Source organism: Carassius auratus, chromosome 33 (assembly GCF_003368295.1).
Source record: "Carassius auratus strain Wakin chromosome 33, ASM336829v1, whole genome shotgun sequence".
Lineage (NCBI taxonomy): Eukaryota > Metazoa > Chordata > Actinopteri > Cypriniformes > Cyprinidae > Carassius > Carassius auratus.
This window is the reverse complement of record NC_039275.1, coordinates 138,465-153,359: the sequence shown is the minus strand read 5'-3', so window position 1 is coordinate 153,359 and position 14,895 is coordinate 138,465. Positions and strand designations below refer to the sequence as shown.

General features: G+C 41.0%; 1 protein-coding gene across 1 annotated transcript; it reads left to right on the top strand.

The window, feature by feature from the left end:
* Positions 1-12,693: 12,693 nt before the first annotated feature.
* LOC113052803 (fibroin heavy chain-like) lies at positions 12,694-14,652 on the top strand. The gene is made up of 4 exons (XM_026217262.1): positions 12,694-12,764; positions 12,878-12,968; positions 13,158-13,271; positions 13,580-14,652. Exons 2-4 carry the CDS (start codon positions 12,887-12,889, stop codon positions 14,650-14,652), a joined length of 1,269 nt encoding a protein of 422 aa, XP_026073047.1. The 5' UTR covers positions 12,694-12,764; positions 12,878-12,886.
* The last annotated feature ends 243 nt before the right edge of the window (positions 14,653-14,895 follow it).

The window sequence follows — 14,895 nt, the reverse complement described above, 5'->3', positions numbered from 1 at the left end:
AAGACTTGAAGCCCTGGTCACAGTTTTCGCTAGGCCATCAATTTCAGAATAACACCGGCCAGCACTGCTTTGGTCTGCGCAGCGCTACATGAAGTCGAACACACCTACTGGTATCAAAACATGATGGCTGTACCACCTGACCAATTCAGATTCATTTCACAGTTGATAATAGGTGCGTTCGACTTCAAGCAGAACTGCGCAAACTGATCGCAGTCTGACTTGAAGCAGTGCATATGGCGCGCACACCGTGCGAAAATAGAACGACTGATCGAACATCTATCCGAACGTCTTGAGCTTTGAGCGTATTACTCTGTGGGTGACCCACGTGACGACCAGACGTGACATCAGCGTCTTAAAATTATCTGTTTTTTAAACATTTAAGGAGCCAAGCAACTGTGTAAAGACTATAAATGGACATTAAAAGCATTACAATAAAGGTCTTTTATACCTAAATGAATTCTCAACCATTTCCTGCATCCTGCTGTGCTTACCTGCTGTACTTGCTGCTCTTCTTATGTACTTAAAGAAAATTGTTGTAGGCTATTCTAAGTTGTTCTGAGTGATAAATTGAAAACGCTTCCACCTGTAGGCTATATCATGACTAAACAAAATATCGTAATTTACTTGAGGTTCTGCTATAATAACAACAATAAAAATCCATAACATTTATATAGCACTTTTCTGCTGTTCTAAGCACTATAAATGAGTCAATTAGAAACAGTAATTTAAATGATTTAATTAAACAAAATAATAATAATATTATATATATATATATATATATATATATATATATATATATATATATATATATATATATATATATATATATATATATATCCTTAAATATTAAACCAATATTTTCTTCAGTTATTTCCACACTTAATTATAGTTAAGTCGAGTCACTTTTACTTATATGGTACTTTAAACAAAAAAGATTGTGTCAAAGCAACTGAACAACATTAATTAGGAAAACAGTGTGTCAATAATGCAAAATCTCAGTTAAAGGCAGTTCATCATTGAATTCAGTGATGTCATCTCTGTTCAGTTTAAATAGCGTCTGTGCATTTATTTGAAATCAAGTCAACAATATCGCTGTAAATGAAGGGAACCCAACTAAGCAAGCCAGAGGCGACAGCGGCAAGGAACCGAAACTCCATCGGTGACAGAATGGAGAAAAAAACCTTGGGAGAAACCAGGCTCAGTTGGGGTCAGTTCTCCTCTGACCAGACGAAACCAGTAGTTCAATTCCAGGCTGCAGCAAAGTCAGATTGTGCAGAAGAATCATCTGTTTCCTGTGGTCTTGTCCTGGTGCTCCTCTGAGACAAGGTCTTTACAGGGGATCTGTATCTGGGGCTCTAGTTGTCCTGGTCTCCGCTGTCTTTCAGGGATGTAGAGGTCCTTTCTAGGTGCTGATCCACCATCTGGTCTGGATACGTACTGGATCCGGGTGACTGCAGTGACCCTCTGTTCTGGATACAGACTGGATCTGGTGGCTACAGAATTTTATACCTATTGTGTAAGCTTTTGTTACTTTCACTGTTCAGTTTAATGGCACATTCAAAATGCTCCATTGCAGCAGCTCAATGCTCTAATGCAGGGAACCCTTCCTTAGACATTGTACGAGTATGCCCATATATTTTAGTGATGTAATTTCTGTCTCGCGCACTGTACGCAGACACTCACATATGAATAAAAAACTATTTTAGAGCAAGCTAAACAAAAACTAAAGGAAGTAAAAAAATAGGCCATAACAGAAACAGACATAAAGTTGGCTTGACGTTGGATGTTTGAGAGTCTCAAATTTAGGGACCGTCTCTAAAGTTACATGCAATATTGGTATACGCTTTTCTAACCTCAGTAGCATTTGAGGAGAATGACTTACAGTCATAAAAACAACTGTAATTGTTCATCTAGGTGTCAGCTATAATGCACACCTTATGCAGTTTTTATATATATACAAATAAATTATAAATAATTTAGGTAAATACAAGACCCATCACTTTCAGGCACATTCCTGTGAAAGTTTTTTTTTTTTTTTTTTTCAGGTTCCCTAACGAAAATTTGCCATGGTTTTAACAATTACACCACAAATGATCATTCTTGTAGCCATGGTAACTGCAAATTAACCATGGTTTTGTTACTTCAAATAATAATTTACAAAGTATTAATATACTGTAATATTTTGTTGTTGTTGTTGTTGTTGTTGCTATAAAAACAGACCCAAGTCATCAATAGCCTTTAAAATGACTTAAAATGCATTATATAAAAAACAATGAGGCAATAATGACTGGTTAATAATAACACTTAAAGCTGCAGTAGGTAACTTTTGTAAAAATATATTTTTTACATATTTGTTAAACCTGTCATTATGTCCTGACAGTAGAATATGAGACAGATAATCTGTGAAAAAAATCAAGCTCCTCTGGCTCCTCCCAGTGTCCTATTGCCATTTGCAGAAAGTCATCCGCTTCCGTTAAGAAACAACCAATCAGAGCTGCGGTCCGTAACTTTGTGTTCAAAATGGAGAAAAATGTATATAATAAGCGAGTACACCATGAATCCATTTTCCAAACAGTGTTTTTAGCTTGTCCTGAATCACTAGGGTGCACCTATAATAAGTGTTTATATTCGGACTATTTTAGATTGCTTCGGGGGTACCGCGGCGGAGTAACCCAGTACTTTTGTGATTCTTCATAGACATAAACAGAGAGAAGTAGTTCCGGCTACGATGTTCTTCCGCAAGACGCAAGCAGTTCTGTTTATTAACCGCTAGAGCGTCAAAAGTTACCTAACGCAGCTTTAAAATACATAATGTAGGCAAATACAAAATAAACAATTTATGTTATTACAAATGCCTGCAAAGGGAGCCAAATGCAATGTAATTGTTTATTTTCATGTCTTCCACATACAAAAAAATGAGCCTGAACTAAATTATTGATAATTTGCATAAAATAATATGTAACGCGTTCCTACATGTGCTTACGTGTTGTTAACGCGTTCCTATGGCGACTGGTGGAAGTGAGAGTAACCGATCGTGTTCCTAATGTGTTGTTGACGTGTAGAAACGTTGTAACATGTAAAAGCTCTTTTACTTCATGTCTTCACATAAATTATACAAACTATGCAGGTTTTTAAAGACATCTCGTGTAAAAAATATATATATATATATATATATATATATATATATATATATATATATATATATATATTATACGGCAATAGTACGGCAGACTAAAAAAGACAGTAGCAGGAATGAGAACACTGACATTAGCTCTTCACATTAATTGAATGTGATTTATTAACACCTGTAAAATGCGCTCATAAAATTAAATGCATAAAACAGTGTAAATAAACAATATCTTAAAAGAAAGCTTTAAGTAGTTGTACAGCTTAAAGTGTGAAGCTTGTTCTTGTTCACAGTTATGGACTATTCATGGCAGTACAAATGTAATTCACGCATTTATTTGTAATTTAAACTGATGTAAAAAGAGAAAGAGTTGCCTAGACTAAAAACTTATTCTATTTCTGGTAACACTTTAGAATAAGGTTCCATTAGTTAATGTTAGTTAATGTATTAATTAACATGAACAAACAATGAATAATACATTTATTACTGTATTTATTCATCTTCGTTAATGTTAGTTAATGAAAATACAGTTATTCATTGTTAGTTCATGGTAATTCACAGTGCATTAACTAATGTTAACAAGCACAACTTTTGATTTAAATAATGCATTAGTAAATGTTGAAATTAACATGAACTAAGACTTATAAATGCTGTAGAAGGATTGTTCTTGCTTAGTTCATGTTGACGAAAGTAGTTAACTAACATTAACTAATGGAACCTTATTCTAAAGTGTTACCCTATTTCTTATTATATTCCTCTAGTGGACAGAATTAAGTATTACAGCCTACATTCCTCAGATAAGGTAAGTCAATGGATTTTTTGGGGTGAAAGAATAAGCTCAACCAATAAGAAAAGAAATACCAACGTGAGCCAGATAAATCTGAAGGTCTTTGCTGAGTTTGGCGAGGCTCTAGGTGGAATCAATTACTCTCATGATAAAATTATAATATTAAAAACCTATATTTAAATGTTTAAATTTGTTAACTTTCTAAAGCCAACATAATAAAGAAGCCTCAGAGAAACATCAACAAATTTAGTAATAATAATCTGCCAGAATATGCCAAGTATGCCAAGTCGCAGCAGAACGAATTATGTGCCCAACAACATATTCCTGCTTCAAATATTATGAATTATATGTTATATGTTATTTGTTCTGACTCTGATTCTGCCTCTCATAATTAAAAGGTCATAATGAAGGAGGAGCAATGTGTCAAAACTGAGATTTCCACAAAATAAAAAACAGCTTGCGGTTTATCTCTCAATCAGATGTGTGTGAAGGTTGTGTTCAAATCACTCAGAACTACTTAGAATAGCCTACAACAATTTTCTTTAAAGAGTAACTATACCCTAAACCAACTTTTTTTAGTTAATGATCTGTAAGAATGGTGCTTTATTAGTGCTGTTCATTGATTCAAGTAACTTTTTTGACATTTGAGTATAAAGTGTTTTAATTCTACAATGGTGTAAAAACGTCTGAGTGCTGCCCTCTTCAGGTTGAACGGTGGCTACTGCAGTTGATTTTTCCTATTGGATGTTGCGGTGGCAGGTGACGTAAGCAGTTTCCAGCTCACCACCCCCCCTTGGTACGAGCTACCACGCCCCTGGCAGTATAAAACCATCTTGTTCCGTCAAAATTACTGTAGTGAGTCGGGAGTTGGAATTGCAAGTATTGAAAACGACCAGGATAGACTATTATAGCATCTATTTAGCATAGCATTTATACAGTTATTTAGATAATGTTGTGTAGACTATGTAGTTAATTAGCATAGTTGTTAGTGTAACGTTAGTATTGTTAGAAGCATAGTTAGTAGCATAGTATTGCATCAGTTAGGATAGCTTCAAATTGGCGTAGATTTATCTGTATTTAGTACAGTAGTCAGGATGGTACATATGCGTAGTGTTGCTGGTTGCGACAGCCCTGCTGAACTGTATAGTTTTCCAGCAGACTTTAAAATTAGGCACCAGTGGTTGCATGCACTTGGCCTGGAAGATCGCGACTTCCCGCCTAGAGCTGGAGTGTGCAAACTGCATTTTACGCGGGATTGCTTATCCTAAGGCCGGTTCATCAAAATGCTCTGCCCACTGCTAATTTCAAGACGCTGACGTCACGTCTGGTCGTCACGTGGGTCACCCGCAGAGTAAGATGCTCAAAGCTCAAGATGTTTGGATAGACGTTTGGTTTGACGTTCGAACGGTCGTTAGGTCATTAGATTTTGGCACGGTGTGCGCGCCATAGTGCAATGCCGGTTAGAAATTTTGACCAACTTGATGCTGACACCACATGACTACATCAGCCGCAGCAGTTTCTTCAGAGCGACTGCAGGAGCACTGATGATGATACAGCTGTTTCACGATTGGCCAGATCCACCACATGACTTTGATCACGTGTGTTTCAGGTTAGACAAACCTTTTCAGTTCCAATAATGGAAACAAATCAGTGTTTTTTAGAATGGTACAAGCTTTTTTGCTGTAGTCGCAATGTTGTATTGAGTCACGTTTATCATACAACACCGATAAAAGCATATATACCCCATTGTAATTGTATTTAAATAGTATATGATTATATTAAACTTTATTCTTGAAAATATGGCACTGTATTAAGCAATATGTAAAAACAGTTTATGTTGCTCATGAAAACCTTTCTAAAACATCTGTGTATTTTACAAATATTGGATTTAATTCACTTCATATGTCATACAGTATGCAAACACCGCATGAGAGTGACTAATGGGAGCATTGAGTAGGCTTGTTTGAGATGAGCAAAATCTGTGCATAACCGATCACCGGTGATCACCGCGAGATGCATGCCGGTAAGAAAAGTGTCCGAGTTACGTCCACCTTGCTCTGATGTCATGCTGACGTGTGCCAAAAAAAATCTTGTGATGTCGAGCGCAGTTGCTCTCCACCGACTGCACTGACCAAAAGCATGATGGGAAACGACTGACTGACGACACAGCTTCATGCTCATTGGCTGAGAATGTCAACAGATATATTTTCTCTTTATTCTAAAAATTAGATTACACTTTTATTTATATTTACATGTGAACTAAACAAAAATAAAACACGTCTAGTGAAGTTAAGAATTAGGATGTGTTTATTTCATACAATTTTTCTTTTTATTTGAATTCTTCCTTATTGTAATTTTCACTTTATTCTATTGTATGTTTGTGTGAATAAATAAATCAATCCATTAAAAAAATCCATTAAAAATATATGGATATATATATCTAAATGGACTGTTTAGCCATTATGCCTCATCTTTGTGTGGTTTCATCTGAGAAGTGTCGGGGTCTGGCTTAAAACAAGGGAAACAATTCTGAAGAATATTTGCTACAAAACAGCTTTGACTTGCATAGTTTGGAAAAAAATACCATGGATGTGATCTTCACATGATGACAAAACAGTGGTATTTCGATTACATCAACTTCGTCTACGTTTGCTGGCGACAAAACAGCGAGATTCAGGAAGTGTCCGACTTTAAAGGTCTTTTTTGACCCCTCCACATACTGCAGCCACCTACTCTCGCCTACATTTCAGGCGAGACAAGGCGCATCTCAAACAAGCCTAATATAAAGAAATGCAGAATCCTCTAGTAATAAGGTTACCTTAATTATTATGACATGGTTTAAAATCATTAGTTCATCCAACCCTAATCAAACACACCTGAACAAGCTAATCAAGGCCTTCCATTCAGATCTCTAGAAAGCTACGGGCAGGTGAGTTTGATCAGGGTTGGATTTGACCTGATCATCTTTGGATCTTTAAAACCCTAATTTACAGAGGTTGATGTTATAGTAACACGTTTATTCATTTTAGTTTTGTTTGCTTCACTGTCTGCTCCTTCTGGCACACCAATTCATTACATTTTCCAGCAGAGATCATTGTGGAATCATAGGTTGGGAGGATGACAACTCGAGTTTATATATATCGTCTATATGCACAGACTAAAGCTGATTATCTGTGTCCATGCAGTGAAGCCAGGTCAGTGTCCCGACCCAAAGAACATTCCACTGTTTGCTGAAAGCTGTGTCCGTGATGGCCAGTGCCCTGCCACACAGAAATGTTGCCCAACCACTCGTGGCCATGCATGCAGTGAACCAAGCGGCCAGGGTCAGGGTCAAGGAATGGGTCAGGGTCAAGGAATGGGTCAGGGCCAAGGAATGGGTCAGGGTTAGGGTCAGGGCCAAGGAATGGGCCAAGGAATGGGTCAGGGCCAGGGCCAAGGAATGGGCCAGGGTCAGGGCCAGGGCCAAGGAATGGGCCAGGGTCAGGGTCAGGGCCAAGGAATGGGCCAAGGGAGCAGTCAGGGCCACGGTCGGTGATGTGGTCAGGGAAACTGTGGACTTGGAAACTTTCATATAAATTTTGCATAACCCCATACTGTAGATCTTTTCAATTCAGTGCATTATTCATATGCCCCCCCCCCCCCCCTTCCTTTTTTGCAAAAACCATTTAGAAAGATTCTTTCGCTCAAATAAAGAATTGCTTGATTGAAGAGTTGTCTTATTTGGCTGTTTTCTCACAATTGCTTACTGGCATCAGTGTCTGGCACCAGTCTCCTCCCTGAGACCTGGACATTTAAAAGTGACCTTTGCAAAGTATGGTAACCCATACTCTGAATTGGTGCTCTGCATTTAACCCATCCAAGTGTGCCCACACTGTAGTGAGAAGTGAACACCCACCCGGAGCAGTGGGCAACTATATCTAGCACCCGGGGACCAACTGGGGGTTCAGTGCCTTGCTCAAGGGCACTTCAACCATAAGTATTGAGGGTGGAAGAGAGTGCTGTTCATTCACTCCCCACACACCTACAACTCCTGCCAGCACTGAGACGTGAACCAGTGACCTGGGGCCTGTTCTTCGTATGTCGCTAACTCAGTTAGCTGGATTAGAATGTTGACGATTTGGCGTGATCTTGGATCGTTTGGTCATCCAAGGAGCTTCTGTCACAGCAACAGGTCCGTTAGCTTAAACCTGCTCGGGAGCAGGCTTATTTCATGTAAACAGGATTAGATCGCTTCTTTTCAACCAGAACTGATACTCAAAATGTCTGCTACCACCGCTACTTTATTACAAGAGTATCGTACTGATCCAGGGACAATAATTTAAAATAATTTAAGATTATTTTATTAAATTATATTAAAAATTATTAAAAATAATATAAAAAATGCTACTATAGGCAAATATTTATTTGTCATAAAATTATTACTTCCTAATTGTATTAGAGTCTTACATGTTATACAGATAATAGAGTCGTGCATTGTTTTGAGTGATGACTGCTATTATAAGAGTGTCTTGATGGAGAGCAGGAGATGCAGATAACATGTTATTGACCCTTAAGAAACTTTCATTAATGCTGTCACGTAACAAATCTGTCCAAATATAAAATTAAATTTATAGATAATTTACATTTTTATTTCAATGTAGAAAGACTGCACAACTATTATAAATTGTGAAATCCAAATAATTGGGAATCATGAAAACATTTCTAATGAATAAAAAAAAAAAAAGATCTATTATCCGTTTCGTGTATCTATTATAACATTTATGTAGTTTTGTTTGCTTGGCTGTTTCCTTATAAAAGTCCAGAAATTTGTCAAGTTTTTCGTCAGGTGTCGTTTTAAATTATATGACATCATTACATTGCCGTCTTGCCACCAGCCAATCGCTGCACTGCTGATCATGATTTCGAGTATCGATACATATCCCCTTTTAAGCCAACACATGAACGCGCAATTATCTCTGATAACTCAATCCAGCGATAATAATCATACACAACAGGTGTGTTCGAAGAACCCAATTAGCCGGATCATGATTAGCACGATGATATCATCTTGGATGTGTCATTTGATCTCGGATGTAATAAGCGACGTACGAAGAACAGGCCCCAGGGCTACATGAAGTCGAACACACCTATAGGGCTTGGGCGCCACATTGCATTCTGGGACATGATGGCCATGTTGATGGCCTTGCGAATGTAAACATACAGCAAGTCGAACGAGAAGAAGCAAAGTTGTGGGATTTACAGTGATACGCTAAATAGGGATGCCAAAGAACCGGTATGTGGAACAAATCGTAACTAACGGGTAGGATCCATGATATGAAATTACCAACAAAGAGTGGAGCACTGAGGATGACTTGCAGCCGCACTTTTGCATTACAGATATCTTCGCCTACCTTGTTTGTTTTATGAATGCCTACAGTTCAGAACAGTTTCGAAACTACAAGTCATTGGAGTCTCATGTGCAGTTCACAAATGGATGGGTTCAGGAACTGCAGATCATAAAGCCGGCAAACTGTATACAGTAATACAGTAATCCGGACAAAAGTAAGCTTTGCTCCACCTAGCTGCTAGTTTAGTAACCGTTAGTGCTAAATACCATTCACACATGTACTTTTAATGATGTGTTTCAAAAGTGTAGTTAGAAGCTGTCAACCCTCCCGTTTTTTTCCGGGGTTCTCACATATTTGAGCTCTTTTGCCGCTATCTTCCCGCTTTAATATTTTTCTGTAAAATATCCCGTTAGCCCTTCCATCGGACCTGTCAGTCTCTGTACTGTTGTCCTGTTGCTACCCCCTTGTCCTTCCAGTGAAATAGATGTTTTCAAAGCATCGTTTGCTTACTTGAAAACAACCTTAGCATGATGTTGTCCTTTTTAAGATAGTTTGGTTGTTGTGAGAGCACGATTTCATGCCAATCTGTAAGTAAAGTCACATTACACCTAGCTTCACAACTCGCTTAAGGGGCCGTTCACATATCGCACCTTAAAACGCGTGGAAAACACTAGGCGCGCCGCTTTCTCCTTCTCTCAGAAGTGCTCGTGCAGTTGCGCCCCTGAGCCGTCTGCCATTGCTAAGCAACCATGACGTGCTCTCTCCATGAAGATGCAGAAATTTCAGCAAAGGATAAATGGATTTGCAGCTCTAAAAATCGCTTGCAGTAGCTCTGCTACTAAATTTATTTCAAAATTGCAATCCATATACAGCTATGATCAGCTGTTCCTTCATCTTGGCTGAGCTTCAGCATTGTTACGGGCAGGGCCAGCTCTAGGTTATTTGGTGCCCAAGGCGAGAGAGACCCCCCCCCCCCCCACACCCCACCCGGAAAACAACTCCTCTGTTATTCCATAGTTATTCATTTTTTATTTTAAATGTTCACACAACAACTCTTTAAAAGCAATAACCTGAAGGATACAGTAGAAAACAATAGAGAAGCATTAAGATCTCAACCCAAGGACAAGCAGTAATAGTGTTTTCATTTTAGGTTTGGCAAAGTTAGAAAAGATTGTGGGCTATTTACACAAAGAGTGGGTATACGGTGTATACATGCGTATCACGTAGACTACTCCACTGCTGTAACACAGCATGTTGTTGCTGTTAGCTCATAGCCTACCGCAAAAAGTTCCTTTGGTAAATTGATATAATAATAATAATAATGATGCATTTTATTTACTGTTAAGGTGTAAAAAGTTGTTGATCATCCTCGTCTTTATCTCCTCCGGGTAGGCTGTGAGCTTGATGATATAGTCTGCATAAGTTACCTCTGCTTTGGGACCGTTTTTCTTCCTCCTCCTTCCTTCGTTTTCGGAAAGCCGATCCCGATAGCTTGGGTGTTCTTTTCATCATAAAAGATTATATATATATATATATATATATATATATATATATATAATGATGGGCTTTTACCCCATCATTTAAAGCGCTAAAACCAGCTTTCAGATGTTTTCGCGCCACTCCCAGTTGCTGAGCAACGTGCGTGAGTTTGACAGCTGCCTGTCAGAGTGACTCAGTCGTTTTTTTAGGATTGTAAATCATGTAAAAGAAATGGACAAATACAAGCAGTGTGAGGACAGTGCACAGTAAAAGTGTACTGCGTGTGTGCAGCTTTAATAATGCGATACATACATTTAATTAACTTTTTTTTATATAATTCTGCGCCCTTTCCAGCAGATGGCGCCCCAGGCGGCCGCCTGTGTCGCCTGTCGGCAAAGCCGGCCCTGGTTACGGGACAGGATGAAGCTGATTGGTTAGTTCTTGTCACATGACTCGCGGTGCACTTGCGGCATTCTGAAAAGTTGATCCGAAAGTCGATGCGGTGCGGATGCGCCTGGAAAAAATGAGCGCGTCGCACCGCGTGCACGTCACGCACGCTTCGCTTTCATTGTGAGTGCGCATATGGCGCACCTACACTGGAAATAACGAACTTGAGCGTGCAAAAGACGCGATATGTGAATGGCCCGTAATGCAGCAGTTTTGTAGTAAAAATGATTGCTGTCAGCAGAGGGATAGCAACAGAAAGATGAATGTTTAAATTTTCCCGTTTTTTGGATGAGTAACCCGGGAAATGTCCCTTATTTTCAAAATTCATTGTTGACTTAAACTATATAAAGTAATATTCAGATGTTATGGTCTCCATGGTTGCGCCTCCAAGAAGGAAAGTGGTGGAAAGTTAATCCATTCTCTTTTTTTCCAAGGTGATTATGTGTTCCGCTATTATACCCCACAATACAGCAACAGTGGTTGAAATACCATGCTTGAAATAGATTTTTAATTAATCAAATTAAGACACACGGCTGAGAGGGAGTGCGTCTGAACACTGCCCAGTAGTCCAAATAGCAGTAAAGGAGGCCATCAACATGGTGGCCACGGCAAGTAATGATGTCACAGTGCCCGAGACCTATTGGTAACACAACATGATGGCTATACCACCTGACCACTGCAGATTAATTTCACAGTTGATAATAGGTGCATCCGACTTCACGCAGCACTGCACAAACCGGTCGCAGTATTACTTGAAGCAGTGCATGCCGGTTAAAAATTTTGTCCGACTTTAAATGGCGGCGATGCCACATGACTGTCACGTGTGGCATCAAAGTACAGCAAAAGTGTTCGAGAGCAGCCGGCTGACTTAGCCGCAGCAGTTTCTACAGAGCGACTGCAGGAGCACTGATGATGATACAGCTGTTTCACGATTGGCCAGAATTACCACATGACTACAATCACGTGTGTTTTGGGTAAGACTAACCTTTTCAGTTCCAATAATGGCAACAAATCTGTATTTTTAGAATGGTAAAAGCTTTTTTACTGTAGTCGCACTGTTGTATTGAGTCACATTTATCATACAACACCGATAAAAGCATATATACCCTACTGTATTTGTACATAAATAGTATATGATTGTTAAACTTTATTCTTGAAAATATGGCACTATATTAAAATGTATGTGTATTTTACAAATATTGGATTTAATTCACTTAATATGTGATAAAGTATGCAAACACTGCGTGGGTGTGACTAACGGGAGCAGAGAGTGTCCGGCCTGATGGATCCGTTTTCAACTCTGCCCCCGACTGCAAGTGGCTACTCTAGTTGATCGCCGTCTGTAGCTGTGCTTCAAGTTGAACGCAGCCAGTCAATCACCACTGAAATGCACAATCCTCTGGCAAATAGGCTACCTTAATTATTATAACATGGTTTAAATGCAGCATTCAGTTCATCCAAACCCAATCAAACACACCTGAACAAGCTAATCAAGGCCTTCCATTGAGATTACTAGAAAGCTACAGGCATGTTAGTTTGATCAGGGTTGGAGTTGACTTGATTGTCTTTTGGATCTTTAAAATCCTATTTTACAGAGGTTGATGTTGCAGTAACACATTTATTCATTTTATTGTTGTTTGCTTTACTGTCTGCTCCTTCTGGCACACCAATTCAGTGCATTTTACAGTAGAGATCATTGTGAAATCGTAGGTTTGGAGGATGACTGCTCGAGTGCATTGCTCGATGATTGCTGTTTTATTGTGTCTGTTAGGATACTTGAGCATATCAGATGCTGCTCAAGGTGAGAATATCTGTTGAATTCATTACACAGCCTGAAGAAATGCAGAAATAAGTGATTCTCAGTCTTTGAATATAGGATTGGGAATCGTTAGTAGGTTTTAAAATGCTTCTGATTTGAAGATAAATGTTTCTTTGTTGTTTGTTTGTTTGTTTGTATTTTTTTTTATTTATTTTTTTTATTTTTTTTAAGGTTTGGGAAGCCGTGGGAAGCTGAAGGACTTGCCTGCCCAACGAGGATGTTCTTCTGATAGAGACTGCTCTGGAGGAAGCAAATGTTTTCGATTTCACTGTGAGCCTGATTCCAGTGAGTCATTTTATAATTGATGCTAAGGTCCTCAAAAAAGTGTGTATACATAATCTTTTTTTGGTCAGTTGTTGATGAAAAGAGTAGACAAATTTTTGCCCTTTGTTTATTCTCATCTAAAGTAAGTTTGAACTCATCCCCTTAAGTTTTAAACTTAGGATGGCTTTACAGAATAAACAGGAATAATACTTGGACTATAATTCACGCTGTAGGTATAACTTTATATTCATGAATTAAATGTTTCGTGCTGTATAGTTATGTGGCATATCATCTAAATGCACAAACTAAAGCTGACTGTGCTCATGCAGTGAAGCCAGGTCAATGTCCCGACCCGAAGGACGTTGCACGGTTTGCTAAAAGCTGTGTCCATGATGGCCAGTGTCCTGCCACACAGAAATGTTGCCCAACCACCCATGGCCATGCATGCAGTGAACGCAGCAGCCAGAGCATGGGTCAGGGTCGCGGCGAGGGAACTGTTCACGGTCAGGGAAGCGGCCAGGGTCATGGTCAGGGTGACATTCATGGAAGCAGTCAGGGCAGTGGCCAGGGAAATGGCCAAGGAAGTGGCCAGGGCCAGGGAAGTGGTCAGGGTCGCGGTCAGGGGAGTGGCCGGGGAAGCGGCCAGGGAAGTGGCCAGGGCCAGGGAATGGGCCGGGGCCAGGGAATGGGTCAGAGTCAGGGCCAGGGGATAGGCCAGGGTCTGGGAATGGGTCGGGGCCAGGGTCTGGGAATGGGTCGGGGTCAGGGCCAGGGAATGGGAATGGGCCAGGGCCAGGGAATGGGCCAGGGCCAGGGTATGGGAATGGGCCAGGGCCAGGGAATGGGCCAGGGCCAGGGTATGGGAATGGGCCAGGGCCAGGGAATGGGCCAGGGCCAGGGAATGGGCCAGGGCCAGGGAATGGGCCAGGGCCAGGGAATGGGTCAGGGCCAGGGAATGGGCCAGGGCCAGGGCCAGGGCCAGGGAATGGGCCAGGGAATGGGCCAGGGCCAGGGCCAGGGAATGGGAATGGGAATGGGAATGGGCCAGGGAATGGGAATGGGAATGGGAATGGGCCAGGGAATGGGAATGGGAATGGGCCAGGGAATGGGAATGGGTCAGGGCCAGGGCCAGGGAATGGGTCAGGGCCAGGGAATGGGCCAGGGAATGGGTCAGGGCCAGGGCCAGGGAATGGGCCAGGGAATGGGAATGGGGCAGGGAATGGGGCAGGGAATGGGCCAGGGCCAGGGCCAGGGAATGGGCCAGGGCCAGGGAATGGGCCAGGGAATGGGTCAGGGCCAGGGAATGGGAATGGGCCAGGGAATGGGCCAGGGAATGGGAATGGGTCAGGGCCAGGGCCAGGGAATGGGTCAGGGCCAGGGCCAGGGAATGGGTCAGGGCTAGGGAATGGGTCAGGGCCAGGGAATGGGAATGGGCCAGGGAATGGGAATGGGTCAGGGTCAGGGCCAGGGCCAGGGAATGGGCCAGGGCCAGGGAATGGGCCAGGGCCAGGGAATGGGAATGGGCCAGGGAATGGGAATGGGTCAGGGCCAGGGTCAGGGAATGGGCCAGGGAATGGGTCAGGGTCAGGGCCAGGGAATGGGCCAGGGAATGGGCCAGGGAACGTGGCAGGGAATGGGGCAGGGC

Coding starts and splice junctions, on each gene's coding strand:
- LOC113052803 (XM_026217262.1), top strand. CDS start 12,887: ATGACTGCTCGAGTGCATTGCTCGATGATTGCTGTTTTATTGTGTCTG. Junction 12,969..13,157: donor CATATCAGATGCTGCTCAAG/GTGAGAATATCT, acceptor ATTTTTTTTAAG/GTTTGGGAAGCCGTGGGAAG. Junction 13,272..13,579: donor TCACTGTGAGCCTGATTCCA/GTGAGTCATTTT, acceptor GTGCTCATGCAG/TGAAGCCAGGTCAATGTCCC.